The sequence below is a fragment of the Limanda limanda genome, chromosome 20 (genome assembly GCF_963576545.1).
Source record: "Limanda limanda chromosome 20, fLimLim1.1, whole genome shotgun sequence".
Taxonomy (NCBI): domain Eukaryota; kingdom Metazoa; phylum Chordata; class Actinopteri; order Pleuronectiformes; family Pleuronectidae; genus Limanda; species Limanda limanda.
Window position 1 is genome coordinate 4,406,489 of NC_083655.1, and position 25,465 is coordinate 4,431,953.

The following is a 25,465-nucleotide window of genomic DNA, read 5'->3' on the forward strand; positions in this document are numbered from 1 at the left end:
AAAAAAGGCCTCGGAACCCAAACACTGATAAAGTGAACGCAGCTCGTACGAGACCTCTTTCCTATCACTGCTGATGTTTGAATTCCAGAGAAGAACAAGAAAAACAAAAACCGATTTAGCAAGAGGTGGATGAGAAACCCAGAGAACGAGGGAGAGAACGAGGGAGAACAAAGGTTTTGGAAGCAGGGAGGGAGGGAGTGGACTTTGCGGGGGGGGGGGGTCGGTCAGCTCTCCTGCTCGTATCCCTGTCGAAAGTTGGCCGGCGTTCAGAACTCCACTCAGAGAGCGTGTGTTCAGGCCGGCAGCGATCGCAATGTGGGGCCTGGAATCTGTTCACACACTCACGTTTTGGGAGAATTAAATCTGATTTCTGGACAAACAGCTCGTCCTCCGGAGGGACGGATCTCATTTAGAGCAGAGACTCGTGTTCTGGTCGGCGTTAGGGAGCCGGACAAACCTGCAGCGGCTGTGGTTCACTTTATCTCCAGGGAATTAATTTAAGTCAGTGAAATATTCACTTAAGAGCCCGGGTCCATGTGTGCTCGCCTCTCTCCGGCCTCCGCAGTGAGGACGTCCTCTGGAGCCTCACATAATCACACTGTGCTCGATCACACACACACACAAACACACAATCTGCACACTGTTACCCCCCGCAGCCCCTGCAGCAGGCATGCCTGGTGCAGCGGAGTGAAACCGAAGCGGAGAGTGTCTCCCCGGGGGGATTGCCGGGCGTAGGAGCCAGATTGAGGCCAGATGTTGCAGATGCAGGAACGAGCCAACAGGCCCAGGATTCATTTATAGGCTCAGCTCGCCTAACTGCACGACAACGCACTGGAAATAACACAACCAGGGGTTTTCATTACTGCACTGACGGGGTCACAAGGTCACCGCCGTCCTGGTGCAAATCGTAGTTGTTCTGATTTGCTCTTAAATACCTGGGTGGTCAAACTGAGACTTGTGGAGACAGACAGGAACTCCACAAAATATCTGGAAAATTGGCTCTGATCATCTTATGTAATTAGTTTGTTTCTCGTGTGAATCACATTGTTCTGGGTCCGACTTGTTCACAGCAACAGGAACATGTGGGGAACATCCAGGAGAGGGGCGGAGCCTGTAGAGCAGCAGGAGGCCGGGCATGACGTATAAATTCATCGTATAAGTTATCACCAAAAGATCTGGACTCTCCCGGTCTGTCCAAGTTGACGTCTTCCTCTTCTACGTGTCCGGCTCCTCTTCTTCATCCTGAGATGTTTGGGTTATTCCAGTTTCATGTCCCTCACGTGTTAGAAACCTCATCAACCTATACACCTGACACTGTCCTATTGTTTTCTCATTTCCAGACGTTTCACTTGGACGCTGCAGCAAAAGTTCCAGAAAATGTCCAGAGCCACAGCCTCTGACATTCGTTCTCACTTACAGAACTTCTAGAAAACTTCAGGGAGATGTCTGGACTTCAGCGCAGGTCTGTAAAGAGTAAGAAGGCGATGACCTTTGACCTTATCAGCTTATTTTGCTGTTTCAAACACTCAGTGTCAGGAAATGTCGCAGCAACAGAAACTCAAACTTCATCTACAAAGAAATCCCAAAAAGAGACAGAATGATTGATGCCACTTTTCTCAGGAGTGAATCGTGGAGGTGAAGATCGTTCTCGTTCTCTCGGGGTTGGAACTGTTCCTCGTTAGTCACCGTCCACATGAAGGCACCGGGCACCTGGACCTGAATCCTCCTCCAGACAAACTGCTTGTGTGACACGTCAATCGGGAACAAGTCAAGTGTGAGAGGTTTGAAACGTGGAGGTTTGAAAACAGAGTGAAAAGCTTTACAGATGTGATGAGTCGTCAAAACGATGAAGCTGCTGCACGCGCTCAGACGGTTCCAGTGAGTTTTCAACCGGGAGCAGAGAATGAAAGAAGAGATATCGTTCGTGAGGGAGATTGAATCTGGTTTCTCACAGCAAGAGGCGAGCGTGAATGATGAATTGTCCGTTTTGGAGAAGTTGTTGTAACGTTTACATCTGCACAGCGACGCTGATCCACGAGCCAACGAGCGCTTTGACACGAGGCCACGGAAACCTGAAGACACGTGAAGCAAACTTTTATTAAAGCTGGAAAGACAACGGTGCATCGTCACACTAACTTTCCACCTCATAAACACAGTGTGAAATATTGTGCAACTATATCCACATACAATAAATGTGGCAATATCAGTCTGGACCAAAACCCAAAGTAAGACACACAGATACAGTGCTCTGCAAATATATTGATATATGAAATCAATTTGAAAACAATACCTTTAAGTTAAAAAAATACCAAACCTGAAGTTGGATTAGTAATAGTAGTAAATCACTTCTTATGAAAAGAGTAAAAATATAAATAAATACATGAACTTGAAATGTTTTCCAGATCAAATTATCAGAGATGCAGGTTAAAAAAGAGTGAAATTATAACAACATCTGTAAATGTCTAAAGTGATAAGAGGATGGAGTCTGTTCTGGATATTTTAACTTCATTACTAATTAATTCATTATTTTGTTCAACAACTTTTTGGCTTAAATGTATGAAACTATATTTAAATTATTCATAGTGACACCAGACATAGGATCTAGTTCGATATGTGGATCAGCGACTTCAGTGCGAAAACTGATTTACTTTAAAACTTAAAGTAGTTCAGTGTCGGCACCTGATCCCAAGTTCATAGTCTGGACCAAATGTAATATATGATTTAAAACGTGTATATACTGAAGGGACAGAACCCACATTATAAACCACACAACACAATCTAGAGATTTGTACTGACTCCTTGTTGTTGTGTTGTCCAACACTTTCTCTGACACACACTCAAACATCTGATCCCTCCTTTCACATTTGGTTTTTATTGTAAATGATGTCAAAGAAATAAAAGTCAGAAGAGAAGAGAAGAAACAGAGGCTGTGAGTTCATCAGGTTTGAACTCTTTTCTCATCACTGGCTGATGTTCAACCTTCTGAGGACCAACGCTGTGAGACGACGTGGAAGCTTCTCCAGGCCGGCTCCGAGCTCGAGGGACAAGAGGACATCACGTCTTCGTCCTTCAGCTTCACAACCAGCTCCCAGAATCCACAATCATTAGATTAGATTAGATTTCTTTATTTATCCACACAACGGGGAAACTCACTTGTTACAGCAAAAATAAGAGAAAACAGAATTTAAATAACAGTGCCGAAGCACAATAAAAAAGATCACAATATGTACACTACTAAACTACACATAATGAGAGTACAGAAACAAAAACAAAAACAACCTGCAAAAACAGACACTGTGCAAAAGGTACTGGGGAGAAAGTGGAATGATGTGAGTGTTATTGTAATGAAAACAAAAATATTATAAGTAATATTCCAACAGTAGTGACCATGATACAGAAAATAATTAAAAAGTAAGTGATTATAATATAAATAATACTACAAGATAGCATAATGGAAATATAAATATTGCAATCTAACCATTATAAGTGACCATGATATAAATATAGATGTAAAGTGTTGAATATTATTGTGAGAACCTCCACCGCTTGGATTTCTTCTTCTTAACCCATTTGTGTCCTCGGAGGTATATCTTCCTCCTCAATTCGCCGCTGACAGAGAACCTGATGGATGCTGGAGATATGATGATGGAAAAGGTGAAGAGCTTCGGAGCCAGAACAGATAAAACTGTGGAAAGAAAAGTCTGGAACATCAGAACTTCTTTTTTCCTTTCATTTAAACAACCTGCCATCTTGTCTGCATGTGGTTGTGGCATCAGACAGGACTTTGAAGAAAGGCTTAGTTTATCCCCTTGAAGGAGTCTTTAGTTATAGAAGTTAAATCAGTGAGAACTTTAGCTCAAGTGACTTTACAACACAACTCGTGTACGTGCCAAAGCTTTGAAAGCAGATCTCTGGTGTGAAAGGTGTTTTTCTCACAGCAGCTCAGATCTGCAGCTCAGATTCGAGACTCACAATAAACTCAGTTATCAGTGTTTTCTCAGCGCAGAAACCAAACAATAATCTCACCAGGAGAAAGTCAAAGAGGGAAAGGCTCTTGTTCTTCAGGTCGGCTCCTCCTCCTCCTCCTCCTCCTCCTCCTCCTCCTCTTCCTCCTCCTCCTCCTCCTCCTCCTCCTGGGCGCAGGGGACGGGGAGGGTAGAAGTGAAGGAGCCAGCTCTCTGCCATTGTTCTCCTTCTGGAGGTCCGGGGACGGGACGGCGCTGGTTGGGAACCCGGACGGCGCTCGGTCGCTATGACGGGCTCCGGTCCGAAGCTCGGGGTCCTGCTACTGCTGGCGGTGCTCCTGCAGACGGTGGTCGTCACCATCACCGTGCTGCACTTCTCCACGGCTCTCAACTCGGTAAGGAAACTCAGCTCGGGGAGGAAGAAGTGTCCGGGGGAGAGGAGCCAGGCGCCGGGGACGCGCGGAGGCTTTTACGCACCGTGCGTAAAAGCCATGGAACTCACTGGACCCTGCGCACTTTACCAGGATCAATGCAGACCAATGCTAGTTATTATCTGCGGTGACAGTCGTGCTACTGCTGCTGTAAAGGCCACATTGAAAAGTTGTTCTCACTTTAAAACAAGTCGGTTCTGCGCAACTTGACACATCGTCTCAGGATGTGTAATCACAAGAGAAAGAGAGATAACAGAGAAGTAAAGAGCTGCAGAGTGACGCTCTAATTGTGATATCTGTGATTGTGAGGAAGTTTGTACAGAGCTGTGTGTGTGTGTGTGTTCGTGCGTGTGTGTGTGTGTGTGTGTGCGTGTTGAACTCACCCTGCTCCTCCTGCTGAGCTCCTCTGCTCACCTGGATTCAGTCCAACACAACTCTCAGTCTGTGTTTACACAAATTAATCATTAATCCGGACGAGATGAAGCAGCAATAACTGGAGAAGTGAAACCCAAACAGACTCAAAGCAGAGAAGCAGGAACAGCGTGATCTCCACCCGGGTTTCTATTAAAGTCTGAGACACTGATTATGAATGAATAATAAAAAAGCTGATTTGTGGCTTTTTCTCCTCAAATCGTGCTGTAAAAAATGGATGATTTTCAATTAGAGCTTTTGGTTCTGACTTTACAGTGAGCTCCACCTCCATGAGGCCTTTGAGGTAATTGCTGGATGATGTTTCTTGACCTTTTTTCTTGACCTCTCCCTCTCTGCAGATGAAGGAGACGTTCGCCAGGAGCAGCGTTTCCTGTCTGACGGGCGCCGACCTGCAGAGCGTCACGGTGGTTCGAGGGGACCCGTGCTGGCAGGTCACTCAGCAGCTCCACCTGCTCATCGAGAAGGTAACGAGAAACGACAGCGAGGATCCCCCTCCCCCCCGAATACCCCGACCCCTGACCCCACTGTCACCTCTCACACCTCAGACCTTAACTCACAAGCTGCACCGAGGGGAAGGCAGGTTGATGGAGGGAGTCTGGCCCCTGTCTGACCCTGGAGACATTAGAATCACTAGAAAAGCAATAAAACAAAAAGAAGAGATTGAGCAGGTGAAGATTGAACCGAGGTGACGTGTCACAGGGAACAACAGTGTGTGATGTAAACAAGCTGACAGGGTTGGCAGAGGTCAGGTATTCAGATAAAACTTGTTCCACAGGTGAGAAGAACAGAAACTAAAAGCTGCTCCTCTTTGCTCGTGATCCGGGGAAACCCACAAACAACAGCAAAAGCTCGGAGTGCTTCCTCTGACACACAGGAGGCCGGTGTTTTAATTTAGTCTACAAGATTTTAAAATGAGCCTCAGGTAAAAAGAGTTTGAAAAAGAGAAAATCAACAAACCGGACTCTTCTGTTAAAAGTCTTGAAACGTCGCAGGGAAATAAATCTTTTAACCGAAGCTTTGGTTTTGCACATTCTCTCGATCTCAAGTATTTACTTGATCCAGCACCAGTAGATGTTTCACTGGATGTGCGTGTTTCTCCCGGTTTTAGGTAAATTATCTCCCTTTGGAGGCAGGAAAAGGTCTGAAAGAGGATTTAGATTTATGGCTCTTTTCCGTGTCTTCGATTGAAAACCTGAGCGGCAGAACCTGAAAGAGCGAGTGTCTCACAACAAGAAGAACCAGTGGACGTATAAATGAGATTCTGACTTAAGGCAAATGACGTCTGTGCCTTAAATTCAATTTAGACGACTCGAAGAAAACATCGGCTGACCTGCGATTGAAGCTCGTTACACATTCACACTACCTCTTTGTGTAACGAGCATCCGCCAGAAACTGGATCTTTCCAATTATATGTCCCTGATTCAGTCGCTCTATCTCTTGAGTTAAAGCTTCAGGGGCCAATCAGAATTCAGCTGGGGCCAGTGCCCCCCTGGCCCCACCCTTGGATTCACCCCTGGCCAGAAACAACAACAGCGGCTATGCACCAGTTTCTCTACGTTTATTTAGCAGCTAAATTTAGCATCAGTGCACCACATTATGGTCGTTCACAGATGTCAGCATCGAACATTATCTCTGATTCCTTGATGTAGCCTCTATCGCCACCTGCTGGCCCGGCTGCAGTGGTGGTTTTTGTGGTCTCGTCTGGTTGGAGATATTTAGTTAAACAAAGGAGCAGAAAATACCCGTTCAAACAAATACCTGCAGGTGATTGGACGAGGCCCGGGTCTGAGGCGGCGAGGACAGATTCACATATATAACTGACATTGTTCTTCTTGCTGTGATTTAACGAGGTTCCATGATGGTTTTCTAATTGTCGTTAGGAGGTCGTTAGAATTTAGAGAATTGGAACCAGGATTTCTTGGGCTTGATTTGCAGCTTTCTTGCTTAATGGTTTCAAGTTGAGCCAAAACCATTAATTTGAGTGTTTCTGGTTCAGCTGCAGAAAATGAGTGTGACCTGTGTGTATCAGTATTTGTTAATGAGTATGAATGACTCAGTGGTTATTTGGCCAGCTGCAGAGTTCTCTCTCCGCCTGCTCTGGATCAGAAACTCCCCCACCCACTGGAGTTTAGAGACATTACTAATTCCCCCCCCCACGCTTCAGCTGCAACAGCCAACAAAGAAAAACCTGATTTATTTTCATACTTTGATTTGCACCTGGGAGTTTTTCTCTTCCTGATTGTATTTTAGTTCTGTTTGCACGAGTTGCTCTTTTATGGAACAGGCTCAACTAGTCGGAGAACTTCTCCGGATGTTTTTACCGTACAAGGAAAGTCCAGATTTTGTGACCGTGCAGCCGCAGCCTGGAAGAACAAGGATCTTTCTTTATTAACACATTTCTAAATTGGATTTTTATCACCTCATCAAGGAGTTTATGTGTCCGTCTGTTACTCAGCAGCTTTACACAAAACCTGGTGAACGGATGTGGTTTCATCCCAGGATTGTTTCTCATTTTCGGTGATTTCACAGAGAAGGATTCATGGATCTAGTGAATTTAAACGTGGTGTCATGAGGAGGCTGTTCGGCCTCGGTGGAGGTTTTTGTTTCTAATGTTTGTTATTGTTCTTGTCTGACTTTTCTTTCTCTTTCTTTGAGACGAGGATTAACGAATGAATGAGTGGATTACAGAATGTGGTTTCCTTGAGGAGTCACATCATGATCTCTTGAAGATATTTGAAAAGTGAACAATACGAAGAAGAGTGTTGCGATTAATTAACTGACTGAAAACAAATGTGCAGCTATTTGAATAATCCGATCTTTATCAAACCAAGATAAATCTGTTGTTGTGTAAACAACATTTGTAAACATGGCGGAGGTAAAAAGAAGCCGTCAGCTGCAGCCGGAAAAACTGTCTGGTTTATTGAAGTTCGCTCCACTGACCACGATCATCCTCTCAGAGTTTTGAAAACAGATCAGATCAATGCACCAGATGTTTTGTTTATCGTTTATCTTGTTCTCCTCGCCTACATTACCCACAATGCAGCCTGGGTGCTGGCAGTGGAGTCAGACGTTGGGGTGTGGTGCTGAAGCCTGGAGCAGATCTGGAGTTTGGGCGACAGGCGACTGTAAAACACGTTTTCTTCTCCATCAACACCAGTAAACAGACTCGGGTGTTTGGAAAAGACCGACGTCCCCTTTAACCTCATTTTTATCATTTTCTCTCGCTCAATAAAAACACTTCCTGTTTCCCTCTCGCGGTTGCATTTGGTGAGAGGGGTTAAGGAAATAAACATGGCTGTGCAGCGGGCAGATCGTTTTCCACACTGATAGAAGTTCCTCTGAAGCCTGATAACCCAACACCCGCTCGTGCTGCTGGGAAAACGGCTCGACTCCACGCTTTAGGGTCGTCGTAAATGTTAAGACGACAGTGATATTTGTAGCTTTGTCTGATTTACTACGCGGGTATGTGTTGATGCGGGTGCCAGATGATTTTTACATTCCTGTCGGTCAACTTTAGGGTTTGACTTTGCTCCGAGGATCAGTCTGATGTCTTTCTCATTTCAAACAAACGTCATAAAAGTCCTGTTACTTATTTCTCTGTGTCGACTCCAAAAGCTATTAATATCTCACCACTGTGTCTCTTGCTGTTTTACTGCCCGATGAAAGCACTCGGCTGACCCACCACTCACGTTGTCCCGCTGCCCTAAATAAATACTCACCAGAGCAAATGTGGCTTAATCCCTGTTTGGTTAAAAACTTCAGTTTCAAGCTGTTTCTCTTTGGAAGCTGAAAACGACACATGTGTGAGCTGTCTTTAAAAACCTCCTCTTGGAACGAGCGGGTTTTGGACTCGAAAGTCATAAGTATCGAACACATTGTTCATTTTGCTCTTTTCATGTGATTCCTTGGCTTCAAGTGAAATACAGACTTAGACTGTAATGTCCCTTTAATGTTAAACACAAGTTGTTTAAATACCAGAGGAAAGTGAGAGGCAACACTGGGGAAAGTAAGGCCTCGTGAACACAGTGAACAGATCCCACACTCATTATCCTCATTATTATCATTATTAATATCATTATCGTCATTATTATCATTATTATTATTAGTAGGGACTTCCTGTTCCTCAGATCTCAGCTCCGAACATCAGCAGAGGAAGAAAAAAAGAGCTCAGATGCACAAAGAGCTCCTTCATTGCCTGATGTGATCCTGTAGTTTAATCAGCAGAGGAATGCACTCACCTGCACACACACACACACACACACACACACACACACACACACACACACACACACACACACACACACACACACACACACACACACACACACACACACACACACACACACACACACACAGACACACACAGAGACACACAGAGACACACAGAGACACACACACACACAGACACAGACACACACTAATCTCCCTTTACTCCCAGGTTTCTTTCATACAGTTTGTTTTCGTTCCCGTCCTCTTTCTCCTCCTCCTCCGACTCCGCTGCTTTCTGAAATAACACCACTCTGGTATTTTCTGACTCGGCCGCCTGATTAAATTTAGTTGGGAACATAAACATGATGCTGGGACATGTTGAGCTGGGATGTCAGATTCTGCTTTTAACTCAGGACAAAGTGAAATGTGGGTTTAAAAGTCCAGATATTTACACTCAAAACATCTGTAAAGATGTTTATTTATTCCATGTATTTTATTGAGCTGCATTATTGTGAAGCTCAACAACAGTGAAGCCAAAGCGAGCGTTATAAAAATATCCAGTGAAAAATAGATGAAATAATCGGGTTTAAAAAAGCCAACAACACCAATCAGTCAATATCTATAACTGGAAAATGTTACAAATAAAATAAAAATTCTCATTTCAACTTCAAATGTAAGGTGTTAATTCTATTTATATTATTTTAGTCAAATCAGTTTGTAGCTGTGTGAATACAGATATTCATGATCCTTGAAGCATCAGGCGAAGATCGTTAAGTACAGTTCAGCTTGGAGGAAGATCGGGCTCTAAATTCAAGGTAATAAAATATATATATATTATTAGAACAATGACAAATTTAAAGTTGCTTCTGACGACAAGAAATAAATACTAAGAAACACCCAGAGACTATTAATGTATTTCTAATTCAATCATCTGGATTTTAGGCCTTAGAAACTCGCAAATATGCTAAAACATTATATTACTGGAACCATTAACCCTTCCAACCTCTGCTGGTAACCAGTGAGAACTGCAGCCACACCAGTGAAACATCGACAAAATCCTCCTTTTCTCTCCGATTCTCTTGCTTTTCGTCATCAGGCTTTTTCTTATTTCTCTCCTTCTTTGTTTCTGGAAACAAAGTGAACTCACATGAACACATGCAGAGGAGAACGCTCTCATCAGTTTGGCAGTGGTCACGTCTTCTGAAGCCAGCTAATTGGTTGAAGGAATGTAAAAGAGGAGGAAGAGGGAAGAGGCCCGATTACCAGCAACGGATCTGTTACTCGACCTGAACCTGAAGTCTGCAGAGTTTCAGGGTCGAAGCCGAGCAGCGGCTGCTTGGCACGGACACAAAGATTTTATGTTTTTTAAATTGAAACCTGGTATTTAGCCCCAATTCTTTGGATTCTGTAAAGTTTTCTGCTGCTCGTGTGTGTTTCTTGCTCAAGTTTAGGAGAGTTTGTTTTTGTTTGAGATACAGATTTATGATGAGGGTCCGGCTGTGACTGTAAATGCATCAGAGCTGCTTTAATGCATTCTTTAATAAATGGAATCCTCTGGTTTCTTCGCAGTCTCTGTCTCAGCGCTACCAGCGGCAGATTTCCTCGGCAGTAAGAGGTGAGACCGACAAACGGATCAATATCAAAAATACAACATTTTCTTATTATCTCATCAGCTGCAGTAACTCAGTGGTAAAGATACTGTGTCCTAAAAGAACTAGTAAGAGATTGTGGTGGTTTTCATTTATTCAACATGTTTTTTCTTCATTGGCCTTTTGTCTCCTTTGTTCCATTTAGATGAGGTGTCTCGGGTGCTGCCCTCACTAGTGATGGAGGACAGGGCTTCACCTCGCCCCAAAGTGGCGGCTCACGTCACCGGCAGCTTCGTGCCCAAACACGAGCGAGAGGGCAGCGGTGAGTCGTTCAGTCGGGGGGGTGGTTCCGGGTTAAAGTCGAGTGTTTACATGGGTTGAATGTTTGTCAACAAACAACAGAGCAACTTTTCAAATTGAATCCGTCTGCACAGAACTACAGTTACATTTCAATCTGTTTAGAATCATAACTAAAAGGCAAACAGTCTCGAAACACGAGGCTGGTGATGAACTCAAATTCTGACAAATAAACAAAGAGGCAAAAACAAAATCCTCATATCAAGATGTTTTTAAAGTTGGAACTGAAGCTTATTTACTTCAATAAGTTTCAACAAAACTATGGAAGCTTGTTTCTGCCAGAAATAAAGAATGATATAAGAAATATATACTTTCATTTATTCAAGTATAGATTTAGCAATATGTCCAAAAAATGCTTTATGTCCAAACTATAAAACAGGTTGTGGCATTTGATTTGTTAACATGTAATTTGAAGATTTTTAATAATAGTAAATATGTGATTATTAAACGAGGAAAGATTGTTTAATAAATTAAATAAATAAGGATTTTAAAAAGCCCATAATTTATTTACTTCAAAATTAATACAACATTTTCTATATATTATATAAAACATTCTGTGTTAATAATTATAGTTAGTTATATGTGAAATTTCTATTTGTAAATGTTAGTAAGTGTAAATATATTACTTCATCACTATGGAGGAGAGTTATTCCCATGTGCTTCTAATGGGATCCTTAACTGGTTCTGCCAGGAAAAGATTAAAAAATACATAAAAGTGAGGAATGATCAATAAAATGGAACAAAAACATTTTAATAAAGCGCTTTGCTTTTAAGTTTCAGTTTAAACTTAGCAGCATTTTCATTGCCTACCTAATTTTTATATCTTTTCATCTCATAATTTTGACCTGATAGAACTCACATTAAACACACATGTATTTTGTTTATTATTTATAATATTTCATGTTTTTCTCTTCGTCACGAACCGTCTCCCGCCGTGTTTTTCATTCATCGGATTCTGAACGTGTTTGTTTTTGGTCTTCCGCCTCAGCCCCGGTCTCGGCGGGGGGGCGGCGGGTTCAGGGCCAGAAGATCTCGTGGTGGGAGGGGCAGAAGGGGCTGGCCTTCCTCCAGGACGTCCAGCTGGTGGACGGCGAGCTGGTGGTGCCGCAGCCCGGCCTCTACTACGTCTACGCCCAGACTTACTTCAGACACACGGCCTCGCTGGAGGAGGAGGGCGAGGAGGGGGAGGAGGGGGAGGAGAGAGGGAGGCCGCTGCTGCAGTACGTCTACAAGAAGGTGGGAATCCTCATTTTAATAATAGTTTCTCTATCAAATTACCTTGGACTTTCTATCTGTGTTTTAACCACGAGGCCCGAAGACACATCTGCAAACTTATATTTAACCTTTTAGATTTTGTTGCAGTGAAAACCACAGAAAATAAAAACACGTCCAACTGAAAACACTGTTTTTCTGCTTATTGCAACAACAGTGAACTCGAAAATACATTAGAATAAAACAGCTTTGTCTCCTCCAGTTTATTAAACATCAATATTAAAGGTTCGTTTTATCATTTTAGACCATTTGAAGTATTTATATTTATATAATTTGCTGATTTTAACATTTTAAACTGAGAGTTGTTGGACTGTTTGTGTAATGGAGGAAATGAAAATACAAGATAAAGCTCATTCTATTCATCACCAGCTGAACATCTACCATTTGTCTTTTATACTTATTATATTAACCACAAACCAACACTTCTCACTCACCTCCCTCTCTCTCTCTCTCCAGGTGAGCTCCTACCCGGTTCCCATCCTGCTGATGAAGACGAGTCGGACCTCCTGCTGGTCCCGGGGCTCCCAGTTCTCTCTGCACTCCGCCCACCAGGGGGGGCTGTTCCCGCTGAGCGCCGGCGACCGCCTGTTTGTCACGGTGACCAACGCCTCCGCCGTGGACATGGACGAGAAGAGCAGCTTCTTCGGTGCTTTTCTCATCAGCTAGATGACCAGCAGAGGGAGCTGTGGTCACGTTTGTGTCGATCTTTGACTCCGCCTCCCCACTCGGGAAGTGAAAAACTGAAGCTAGAAGTCGCGGGTTTGTTCAGAATCTCAACCGAACACTGGAGTTGTCGGTGAAGACTTAAGACGAATGTGAGGTTGTGTATATGTGTTGATTTAAATGTGAACGAGTGATCGTGACCAACAGAGACATTTCTTGGACGCGTCCGTACACTCACGTAAAGTCGTGCACTTTTGTTTAATCTACTGCTTCTTAGTCACGTTTGTACGACATGGAGTTCAAATCGAGCTGCAGTTTGCATCTGCTCTTTAATTCCTGCCACAAGTGGTTCTTCAATCCGCAGAACCCCACGTATCAGTCAGCAGCGTCTTCTCCTCGGCTCAGAGATGGATCCTCTCTCTTGTCCCAGGAGGGTTCGACTTTACATGTTCATTTCTCACATTAGAAGCGTACACATGCAAGCAACATGTGCCCAGTGGACACATGGTCGTATTTACATGATCCCGAAGGAGGACGTGTGTGTGAAGTCCAAAACCTCAAAACCCAGAGTTGCCTAGTTTTGACTGCAGGCAACTTAAAAGTGATGCTAGAAAAGTTTTAGTTATTAATGTGAGGTGGTTTTACTTCAGCGTGACCTTATTAATTAACTCACCTTTGGCAGACTCTAGATTCTCCACAAGGGGGCACTGCTGAAGAGAGAAACAGTCACAGCAACGGTTGTGTACTTTGTGTGACTGTAATCATTTGTTATCCATTTCAAGACAAAGGTTCATTGTTTTCTTCTGAGAACTGTTTGTGCGTAACCTTTCTCAGATGCTTCCGCGTTAAATGTAAGACACGGCGAGGCGCTGACATCCGCACGGGAAGATTAAAGCAGCATCTTCATCACCTCATCCTTCACGGGTTTGTAAAGTCAAATTCAAAACACTGCCGCTGGTGTTTTTGCTGGCAGCCGCATCACAGCCTCTCGCTCTGCTGTCAGGCGTCCAGCTGGTGCATTAAACGCTGCCTAATGGTTGGTATTCTTGGGCATTCATGTCATGTTGGATCAGATGCAGATGTGACCTGCAGACGTGGAGAACATCACTCACAACGTGGGGTTCTACTTGTTCTTTATTGGAGCTCTGCTGCCGTCCATGTGGCGCAGGGAGCTGCTGGAGTGAGAAAACTGCAGCGAAGCCTCAGATTCACAAAGAAAATCACTAATTATTGATTATTTAACTGAAGGAGAACTGGAGGCATCAGAGAATATATATGATTGAAGATGAAATTCATCCTTAATGTAGGAAACACAACTGAACATTTCTCATCAGCTGAAGAAGCTGCGATATAAAATACACTAAATGATCATCTGCTAATCAAAATGTCATATTTAAACTTTAAATGCATCCATAGCAAATCCAATAAGTGGATTTTAAACAACAGCACAATTATTAAAGTCAAGAATTAAGTCAGTTATATTCACTGGTTCCTTCAGCTCTACTTCTAACAAAAGTCCCCAAATTCTTAGAAAAGCTTTTTGTAATAATCAAGAGTCCGACCTATATGTGGGGGCAGATACAAATATTTGTTAAATGAAATATCGATATGTACATGTTGTAATGTTATCATTCTTTATGATCGTTCTATGTGCAAACTGTCAAAAAATAATTTTATATTGGATATAAATAATAGGCAAAGATTGTACAGTTTTACCATCAAACTTAATTATTAATTACTATAAATATATTGTTAAAAGAAAAACAAACAAATTCGACCAAATATATAGAACTAGAATTAAAAAGTAAACCTCAACTATTTTAACGTAAAATACAAAAGTAAATCCACATCTTCTCTGCAACATTTATAGTCAAAGTTTATACTGTAAAATCGTTTTTTATATCGATGCATCAACACCAAAACTATTTTTATCATCCACATATCGGTCGGGCTTTGGTCAGAATTTCCCATAAAGATTCACGACACCAATAAGACACGAAGGCAGCATCACTGTAGCATTTCTGTAAATAAAAGTTTTCTTCTCAGTGTCTTGATTTTGCAACGAATGTGTGTACATATATATTTGAAGTGGTTTTAGTTTTGGTTTCCACAAAAATTACTTTTAACACTCGAGATAAATCTGTTGTAAATGGAAGGAGCACAAACACCTGAGAACAAGAATCCGGATCAACCCAAAACACGATGAAAAATGTATTTTTGTACCAAGTAGATCGAAAACAATGTGAATGTAAATATGAAAATGTTTTGTCTGTAAATATGTGAAATAAAGACACTGTTAAAAAAGTAAAAGGCTCAGTTTCAGCGTCTGGTTTGTCTTACCCTCGGGTTCTCTCCCAAGGTCGTTTCTGATTTCCTGATGATCAGTTTTGCAGATTTCAGATCAGAATTAAGATACAAAACAAAGTCACCAGCATCTATAGGATTTAGTTTTTACACAATGCACCCAAAAAAATCAAAACTTTACAATAAATCTGCACCAATTTATGGTTTGGTTCAGATTTAATTTAATATCCCTCTTTTTAAATTTGGTATATTGTTTGTTTTGTACTTTGAGCGTGAACATTTAAATTCTCTGTGCAACAGAAGCAAAACTGTGATGTAGAAAAACCAATAAATAAAATACACATGACGTATATTCAGTATTAACGTTCATTTAGAAAGATAATTGACTTTCTTAAAGAAGGAAGGAGCAGAGATGCCTGGAAACAAACAACTCATAAACCTTATTCAACCTTTTTAAATTTGACAGAGCAGCAGTGACGTTAAGTAATAAAAAAATGTTTCAGTTGCATTGTTGGACATTTACAGGGATGCTGCGCCCCCTGCTGGTGCGCATTGCAAGCTGCAGAGAGATAAAGCAACAACATCAGGAGGAAAACGAATAATCACACAACACCTTGGGTAAGTTTTTGATTTTCTTTCTTTTTTGTGGAAATATGTTACAGTTATATTACAGGTATTTAAATGCCCAGAGGGAGAACACAAATCGTTTGGAGACACCAGGAACTAACACACGAAGAAGAAGAAGACGCCAACGGAACCGAGACAGAGGCGGTCCAAACCGGAGGGACAGACTGGAGACAGGCAGAGTCAGAGTCGTCCTGTCGGGAGAGACATCCAATAAATACTGCAAGTGTTAACGAACTGAACAGAAAGAGGAGAAAACCAGCTGCGCTCTTCTTCTTCAGTCCTCCTGGGGGGGGGTTAGCAGCGTGAGTGCAGCTTTGAGAAAACAGAATCTGGTGGAACCCAGAGTGAGGAGGCTGCGATCAACCGGAGACTTTAACACAGGGAGGAAACGTGTGGTCGGCGTGAGAGAGTGGGAAAAGTTCAATAACAAACCAGAGAAGTTTCCTCTTCAGTCTCCATCACCTGTTCATCCACGAGAAACATTTAAAGGCTTTTTCTTTAGTCACAACAACATCGTATTCAAACCCGACATGTAGCAGTTTCAGATATCAGAGATCGGATGATTACATTCCCACGTTACAGATTCGTATGATCTCATCTTTATAAAACACGAGTCAACATTCACCTGCTCCGGTTCAAAGCAGCTCTGCCTCGGCCTCCATCGAGTTTAACTTATAAAATATATCATCAAGTGTTTTCTGAAATGGAAACTGACGAGTCCACGTACAAAAAGTTCTTTCCGTTATATAAATTACACGTCTCTGATGATGATGATGGTGATGTCTCTGCTCCTGCTGATAATGTTCATCTCCAACCAAAGCCTTCCCCTCACACACACACACACACTCACACATCCACGCTCGCTCAAACACACACACACACATCCACGCTCGCTCAAACACACACACACACACACACACACACACACTCGCTCTCACACACACACACAGATCCACGCTCGCTCAAACACACACACATCCACACTCGCTCTCACACACACTAACACACATCCACACTCGATCTCACACACACACACACACACAAACACACAGAGGCGTGTGACCGAGGTCAGCACCCCCCACTGAGCTACACAACAGGCTCTACACGTTAGTAGAGAACAGAACTGAAATGAATCCTCTGCTCATCCAGTGACGCTACATCTCCTCTCTCTCTCTTCTCCTTCATCACGCTGCTTCTGTCTGAAGACCACCAGCCTGGTGCAGGTCCGGGCGATGGACGGAGGGCGACCCCTGACCTCCAGCTGGTGACCCTCACTACCGCCCGTCCCTGTAGCTGCCTTGCTCTGGCTCCGCCCCTGCAGGTCCATGGCGGAGGAATGTGCGATACGACTGACCAGAGGAGGGGCGGAGCCTCAACAGTCAAAACGCATCTCCAGTGAGTCGTCAAAGCCCCTGCTGTCGTGGCCCGCCCCCGACAGGAAGCTGGCTGTGACGGGCGCCCCCGTGGCCGCGCTGACGTTGAGGAGAGTGTTCCCGGGGGGGCTGGTGGTCGGGCTGCGGAGCGCCGCCGCCGTGATACTGGTGAGGTTGATCCCCAGCGTGAGCCGGGTTTGCTCCAGAGCTTTCTCCGGCACGGCGAAGGCTTCCAGCTTCTTCTCGCCGTTCGCCATGTAGGAGTTCTGGCAGCCGCGGCAGATACAGTCCAGACACGCCTACAAACAAAACAACAATAAACAACAGGTCTGATGAGACTATTTGAGAGAAAGGTTTCCTCCTGTGTGAGACCCCCAGAGGAAGTCGTCATAAAACGATTTTAAACTGTAAACAAACAAGTCGTCAGTTAAATCGCACAAACCAGCAGTTTGTTGATATATGTATATGTTGGGTTTTGTTTGTGTTTATGTTGTTGTTATGACGACTGGGAAGTTGTTGGTTTGTGTTTGTGTAGTTGTCACCTTGCGGTTGGAGTAGCAGGGGCAGCGCTGCCCCCTGCAGGTCAGCACCGACGGGTTCTGCGTGGCTCGGCCGCACTTGCAGCCCTTCTTCTCCACCGGCTTCTTGTACAGCGGCTTCGAGGGGCTGGGGGGGTGCGTGAGGGGGTGGGGGTGTGGGTGGGGGGGCGGGCGGTCCCGGGCCGGTGCTCGAGGCTTCGGACCCCCCCCCTTGGCTTTGGTGTAAGCCTTCTTCGTGGACCCGTGATGCTCCACTGTCTTCTTCAGAGCCTTGTTGGAGACCAGCACCGTCTTCCCCACTTTAGGGGGTCCGCCGTTCGGCACCGGGGCCAGGTGAGGGTGGGGGTGGGGGTGTGGGGAGACGGCAGGACACTCAGGCTCCTGCTTGGTGGTGGCACCCGGATGGGGGTGGTGGGGGGAGCTGTTGGCACCGAGGGGGGGGGCTTGTAGGAGGCTGGCGAAGGGGAGGGGCTGCAGCTTCTCGCTGTCGCTCTCTGAGCGGGAGCGCTTGCGGTGGCACCGGGGGGGGGCGCGTGGGACAACTGTGGAGGGCTGAGGGGGGGGCTGCAAGGAGGGCTGCGGATGAGACTGGAGGGGGCGGGGGCTGTTCTCTCGGGGGAGGGAGGGGAGGAGGTGGGAGGAGTCAGAGCCGGACGGGCCGTGCTGACCGTTGAGGTTCGACTGGGGTTCAGGGGGGGGCCAGTCTGCCTGGGGGGGGGGCTCGGGCCCGGGGTCGGGGTCCGAGTCCGTCTCCAGGGTCCGGAGCACCTCCTCCACACTCAGCAGCACCGGCCCCTGCTTCAGGTCCTCCCCCAAGCTGCTGATGTCACAGAGCTCCGCCTCCTCAGTCCTGGCGACGCCCACACACACCGGGGTCTCCGTGGAGACGCTTTCCTGCTTCACGGCCCCGCCTCCCGTTTCTATGACGACGTGTTGCAGAGAGTCCGAGCCCACCAGGCCGTTACAGTCATGGAGTCCGTTGATGCTCAGTGGGCTAAGCTCCTCCCCTTGCAGCTCCTCCCCTTGCAGCCCCTCCCCTTGCAGCTCCTCCCCTTTCAGCTCCTCCCTCTCAGGAGACGCCTCTCTGGGATGGACCGGGTCCGAGCTGGAGGCCGCAGGCGACCGCCCCCCCGACTCCCAGACGTCCTCGGCCTCCGGCTCGCCCTCGGCCAGCCTCAGACCCTCGGCGAGGACGGCCTGGAGGTCCGGCGAGTCTCCGGCGGCGCTGGCGATGTGGGCGGCGAGCGGCGAGGTGCTGATGTAGAGGAGGAGCTTCCTGTAGCAGCGGACGAGCAGAGACAGCTGCCGGTTCTCCTGGAAGCGAGAGTAGTCTTTACACCAGCTGCAGGACGGCTTCAGCTGCATCCGCTGACCTTTGCACCCCCGACACACGTAGTGCTGGCACGACGAGTCGGTGGGCGCGATGGGGTCCGACAGCAGGTCACCTGGGGGGGGGGGGTGATAACATTAACACACTTCACAGGACCACTGCAGACCAGCTGATCCCTGACGCTCACAGGAGCCAGAGACACAAGCAAGGAAATGAAATCCTCATCCTGACAAACTGCCGTCGTGACGTCACTTCCTCATCTGCTGTGTGGGAGGAGCTTCCTGCGGTGGCAGCTCGCCACGGCGCCTGACAACCCGCTCTTTGAGACCAGCTTCCTTAGCAACGCTCGTCACTAGGGAGTGCAGCTGCAGACCAGTCGGGGGGGGGGGGGGAGAGGATGAAGGTCCATTCATATGAAACCACCCAGCATACACACTCCAAATCCAACACAACTGCAGATACACAATATATCTGCAGTTGTGTAATAAATATAATATATACTTGGAGTGCTTTCACATTCATGTATTATTAATGTTCACAGTAATGTTGTCTGGGAGTATTTATCATCTTCACCTCAGGGAAATGTAAGAATTAAACATCAATAATTCAAATAATAAATCGATGTATCTGTGTGTTTACTGAGGAGCTGTGAAGGAAGCGACACCTGAAGAGCCATGAACACAACGTGAACACAAACACACAACTCGTCTACACACTGGGACGAGGGGGGGGTCGCTGCATTATGAATCAGGAGGGGAAACCATGCATTAAACATTAAATACCTAATTAAATCCAGTATTTATTTACAGCAGCAGAAACTGAAGTGGAGACAATTTGATTTTGTGTTTAAATTTAAATTCTGCAAATAAAGACGTGTGTTCTGATCCCTTGTTTTAATTAAAGAGGATATATTATATATTTAACTTTTTGACAGATTCTAGGGGTGAAGCGCCTGTTCGCTCAGATGGGGGGTGTGTCAGAGTGGGTGTAGCTGCGAACTGTGATGCGTTCACTGCGCATAGGGAATCTCTGTTGTCACGCTTCAGAAACAGGACTCACTGGGTTGCAGACAAGTCAAAAGAATGGGTTTTCATATGTTCAGCATCGCCACAGAAATATTCTCTCCCCTCAGAACATTTATGTTATAAAAAACTGAGGATATAATCAAAGTCTTCACAGAATCTGACAGCACTGTCCCTGTTGGTTATGATTCTTTATTCTCACATTCAGCTCAGAGAAATCCTGGTTTTCAATTAAAGTCGCTGCTGATCACAAGATCATTTGCAAACTTTTGTAAACATAGAGATATTTCTTAACTATCAGTGCATGTTATTTACAAATTACAAGTACCTTGTGTATTACTATATCTATTATATATGAGAAATAGAAATACTTGAATGTACAAAATCAAATATGGAGGATAAAGGAGAGCAACGCGTATCTGGACAAATTGATTTTAAAGCATTTAACATACATTTATTTAATTGTATTTGCACTGACTGAAGATGTTAACACATTGACGTGATTTAAATAAATCTGTGCTTAAGAGAAATACTTTAAAAAACCTGCTTGTTTACATCAACGGCTGATTCTCATATTTCCAACTGTCCTCGAATGCATCACTATTTAAAGGCTCGCCCCCAGCTGATAGCAAAGCACGTTAGAAAACACACACAATTACACACACACACAGACTCACACAGGATTGATTAAAGTGATTAATAGTAACACGCACGTACCGCACACCAGGCAGGACAGGGACTGGCGGAGGAAGGGCAGCAGCCGGCAGAGCTCCGCCAGGGCCCGGGGGTCCCGGGGGTCGCACCGCAGCACCGAGCGGCTCGCCGACACGTAGAGAGAGGTCGCGTTCACCGGGTTCATCTCCGCGGCCTGGCCCCGGGGCTCCGGTCCGAGACACAGAGATCCGTTAAAACGTTAAAAAGCACAAGAGCCAGCCGGTGACAGTCCGGGGGTCTCGGCGGGGAGTCAGGGTGCAGGGGTCCCGGCGGGAGAGCCACACATCGGCCCCCGGTCACACCCGACCCATCCTCCGCGGGTCCCGGCTGGAAGAGAACCGTAAACACGTCGCTTGGTCCGGGGCGGAGGGTTCCATGCACGCCGCCCGGAGCCCTCTGCTCCCCCGGGGCCGGTTAGCGCGGCTCCCGGCCGGTTAGCTGGCGGAGCCTCGGAGCTTCAACCGCGGGCTGTCGTGACAAAGTGATCCCGTGTGAAGAGCGTTCCCCCCGGAGGAGCCACGGTCCACATGCATGCTCGTCCCGGAGGCTGGCGGTGCGGCACGGCGGGTGTCTCATCCCCCACGGCCGGGGTGCCTGGCCCGGCTCCGGGTGCTCCGGCTCCCCGGTGCTCCGGCTCCCCGGTGCTCGGCTCCGGGGGCTCGGCTCTTGTTGTTATTGTTCGCGTGGATCCATGGCGGCGGCTCGACACACAACAGGCCGCCCCGGCTCCGGTCGCTGCCCCCGGCGGAGGAGCCCCGGCAGGTGCGGGTCGCTGGTGGAGGAGGACACCGGGTGGTGGTGGAGGAGAACCCCGGGTGATTATAACTGTAAAACGGGTTACACGGCTCCCTCGCTTCTCTCGGTTCACGGAGGAACCATCCAACGGGAGCAGCGGGCTCTCGTACCGGCGCTGGCCGCCTGAGCAGCACCGGGAAGCCGCCTCCAGCAGCAGGCCGACCCGCTCCGCTCCGGAGTCCCGGGGCTCTGCCGCGGCCGCTGCTCGCCTCGCCCGGGACGAAGCAGAGGAACAGCGGGTCCAGAGGGGCTCGAGTCCCGCGGCAGCTGGTGCTGGAGCTCCGGAGGAACCGAGGACCGGATGAATTAAATCCTGTCGCGGTGGATGGTGCTATCGTTAGCCGCGCGGCAGTGCTCATACCGCCCGTCGCCGCTCCACAACAAGGGGGCGCTGTTGCACACCTCTCGCGAGAGCACACACCGCGGTTCTTTTAAAAACGATTTATTTATTTATTTATGAGGTTTAATTGAACCATTCCGAGGTTTCACAGCCGATTTAGTTTATACAATATTATCACGTGCAATATACGAATACTCATCTGTTTTAAAACCTTTTATTATTACATTTATTGTTTATATATGTATTTATTACACTGTAATAGATAGATAGAGTACTTTATATATCCCCGAAGGGAAATTAAGTTGTCATAGCAGCCGGTATATTTGAATACAATAAAATACAATACAATAGAATAAAGTAAAAAATATTGAGGTAGAAAGAATAAAAAACAGAAGCACAAGATAAAATAAAATTAAATAGGTAGATAAGGTGCAGTGGCAAGATGATGTTAATAGTACTGATGATATGATGGTAATGTTATAGGTAGACAGTATATAAGAATAGTACGATATATATAGTATATAATATAACATAATATATATTTATATATGATAGTAATTATACCAATATAAAAGCAGTAATAATGGCAGCAACAGTATATATATAATAATAGTAATAGTGATATAATAATAGTAATTATAACATGTACACATATATAAATATGTGTATATAGACTTATGTATACAAAGAATATACAGAGAGTATGATATAATATATGATATATAGTAGAGGTATGAATATAAGTATTTGACTATACAATAGGTAATATAATATACTATATACTAATGTGTGTGTGTGTGTGTGCATCTGTTGTGTGTAAACTATGCACTGATAATAAAGGCACTGAACTGAATTGAACGTTACTCATACAAATTACCAGAAATGTCCACTAGAGTTTTACACAATTAGGAATAATAATTAGATTAATGGATAAGAGGTGTATCGCTATTAAATATCCATAACTTCCTAAATGTATTTTAAACTTGTGTATAGTAAGGTGTTAATATAATTTGAAGGTTCCCAGAAAGACTTAAAAATTTAACTTTGACAGAGCTGCAGGGATTAGTACTTTAATATGAGTTATCATATAATGTTTCAAACAAACGTCTCAAATATCCTCTAGTTCCAGTGTGAACACTTTCATTTCTAATGTGACTGAATATTTATTATTTGATTGTGACGAAGTAAAACAAATAATAATACTACTTTGGGTTTGTGGGGTTTATAGCATGCACTGACTGAAAATTGGTAGAATGTATAATTTAAACTCCTCTTTGTGTCATTATAAACTTCATATTAAATGTAGAGGAATATGTCACGTGTTCACACCTGTGTTTGCGATGATGAAAACTCCGTGTGACGCTGTCGGAAACACGCCGCGTAAACGAAGAAGAGGAAGAGAAGACTCGTCATTCAAGTCTTTTTTCATATTAGTGTGTCGGTTAAAATAGATGCAAAGACACACAAATAGAAAAGTTGACAGTTGCATGATGCAAACACATGGATACCATCAATTCATTCATGTTGTCTTTACCTTCGTCTTTCTTCCTCATTATTCCTGCTTCTCCTTGTCTTCCTCTCACCAGGCTGCTCACTGACCGGGATAAAAATAAAAACCTCACATTTTTAACCATATCTTTTTTTTCCATCCAATGACTGGCTTCAGCTATTGGTCAAAATCTGTTAATAGTTTAAAGTCATTTTCAAATACTTGTCTTTGTCGAACATCTCTGGCTCTTAATGCGTAAAAGGCAGCGTTTATATCCCAGATATTCCCGCTTCATTTCTGGAAAGTGGAAGGAAAGGGTGTCCTCCATCTTTACTAGTTTCCTCTTTTCAAACTGGTGGTCTGGTTATTTATCTTTATTTATTTTAAAAGAACGGTCACTTTGGTCATATCTCAACTTGTCAGTGTTTCAGTTTCTCTAACGCTTCTACAGTTTTGATCGCCATATGAAAACCAGCCACATATTTTAAAGTCTTCATATTTTAACTCGGCTGTTACCGCGGCTCCATTCGCTGGTGAAGACCGCGAGACAGAGATAAAGCCAGTAGGGGGCGCTGAGTTCAGAAGACTACACAGTAATGTAACTTTTAAGGTAAAGGAATGTAATTTGCTGCAGCTACATTCCATGTGTGTGAGTTATTCCTCTTTTGGGGTTTGCGGCATCGTGTCATGACAACATGACTGGTTTCTAAGGTTATTGTAATAACACTGGATGCTAAAGATAGTTGTCTGGCCAGTCTGTGTGTGTTATTCTTAGTGTGTCTCCGAGCAGGGACATGTGTTTGGGGGATTCCCTTCTGTTTCACACACATGCACAAAGAAACCGATCCTGCTCCCTGAAATCATTGATACATGTCTGGATCTGTGAAGTTATTATCAAACTGGAGACCAATAAGGAAGTGGCTGAAAGTTCAGAATTCAAAGATTTCCTGTAATTCAATCGGCATTAAAGAACTCAGATGATCTGTTGCAACATTTAGTTATTCAACTGTGTCAGTGAAATTTCAAACCCCAAAGAGAAGAAATCATATTTAGCCTATTGAATCCTATAAATTCAGTATTTTCCATTTGATTTCTTCTCAACTGGGTTAAAAAGTAAGAAAACACCTTTATCTCAATAAAATGTTTTGGTCGTATAATCTGTTTATGTGTTTTTACAGTTGGCTGCAAAGGCCTATGCATAAGTACAGTGGTATATTGTTTAGTAGAGATCATTGCTTCAGTTTCAATTCTAACTAAAATAATGGGGGAGTCAGTGAATGAGAAATCTCCCTGAAAGTTTTGTTCTGTGGGTTTAAAAGGAGAATTTCAAGAGAATCAATGATTAGTAACACATGAGAAATAATTTGTAATTGTACTTGAACTCTATATAACCCAGAGACTTTATGACAAGACAGTTTTCTTAAAGAGAAGTCAAAACTTCTCGATCACCTCTTGATGGTTGGTCATCGGTCTATTGATATAGGTCTTCAACACCATCTCAACCATGTCAGCAGATGGGACATGGACCAAACTAAAAAGTCAAAGTTCACATTAAATACATTTTTATGTTTCTGTCATTTTAGGAGGTTCGTATCTCACTGATTTTCAAATGTTGATGTTTCCTGTAGGTTTGGTTTTAAATTCTTATTTGATGATGTAAAAATGGGGTGAAAGGTCATAATTGACCGACTGATTCGTGATTGGTTCGGAGCATGTACTAGAAAGACACTATTATTAATGATTTCAAAAAGTATTCCATTGCTTTATTAATCGATTATTTTTTAACGACCTGGTTGGAGTTTTGCCTTCAAGAACATTATGGATAACTTTATATGTAAATCTACTTCAGAGGCTTTTGGTCGACAGGCTCACATTACTTGCTGTTATAAGCTGCTTGTCATGAAGTTGTTGATATCGTGTTTTATTCTTCCGCCTGGGAACTCTGGATGGAAGCATCAGTGAAATGTGGCTTTATCAACTGGAAACCAGAGAAACCACAGCAGCCCGAGATTAA

At 44.5% G+C, this 25,465-nt stretch overlaps 2 protein-coding genes across 2 annotated transcripts; one reads left to right on the plus strand and one right to left on the minus strand.

Moving 5' to 3' along the window:
- The first annotated feature begins 4,142 nt into the window (after positions 1 to 4,142).
- tnfsf10 (TNF superfamily member 10) lies at positions 4,143 to 15,228 on the plus strand. Its single transcript, XM_061093656.1, has 6 exons — positions 4,143 to 4,360; positions 5,167 to 5,292; positions 10,607 to 10,652; positions 10,832 to 10,948; positions 11,972 to 12,219; positions 12,712 to 15,228. Exons 1-6 carry the CDS (start codon positions 4,253 to 4,255, stop codon positions 12,919 to 12,921), a joined length of 855 nt encoding a protein of 284 aa, XP_060949639.1. The 5' UTR covers positions 4,143 to 4,252; the 3' UTR covers positions 12,922 to 15,228.
- Positions 15,229 to 16,807: 1,579 nt separating this feature from the next.
- LOC133026982 (E3 ubiquitin-protein ligase MSL2-like) lies at positions 16,808 to 20,976 on the minus strand. The gene is made up of 3 exons (XM_061093983.1): positions 20,831 to 20,976; positions 17,765 to 19,206; positions 16,808 to 17,521 (listed from the first exon to the last, which is right to left on the minus strand). The coding sequence occupies exons 1-3, from the start codon at positions 20,970 to 20,972 to the stop codon at positions 17,222 to 17,224; spliced, it is 1,884 nt and encodes a 627-aa protein (XP_060949966.1). The 5' UTR covers positions 20,973 to 20,976; the 3' UTR covers positions 16,808 to 17,221.
- Positions 20,977 to 25,465: the final 4,489 nt, after the last annotated feature.

Coding starts and splice junctions, on each gene's coding strand:
- LOC133026982 (XM_061093983.1), bottom strand. CDS start 20,972: ATGAACCCGGTGAACGCGACCTCTCTCTACGTGTCGGCGAGCCGCTCG. Junction 19,207..20,830: donor CCTGTCCTGCCTGGTGTGCG/GTACGTGCGTGT, acceptor CCCCCCCCCCAG/GTGACCTGCTGTCGGACCCC. Junction 17,522..17,764: donor CCTGCTACTCCAACCGCAAG/GTGACAACTACA, acceptor TTTTGTTTGTAG/GCGTGTCTGGACTGTATCTG.
- tnfsf10 (XM_061093656.1), top strand. CDS start 4,253: ATGACGGGCTCCGGTCCGAAGCTCGGGGTCCTGCTACTGCTGGCGGTG. Junction 4,361..5,166: donor TCTCCACGGCTCTCAACTCG/GTAAGGAAACTC, acceptor CCCTCTCTGCAG/ATGAAGGAGACGTTCGCCAG. Junction 5,293..10,606: donor TCCACCTGCTCATCGAGAAG/GTAACGAGAAAC, acceptor GTTTCTTCGCAG/TCTCTGTCTCAGCGCTACCA.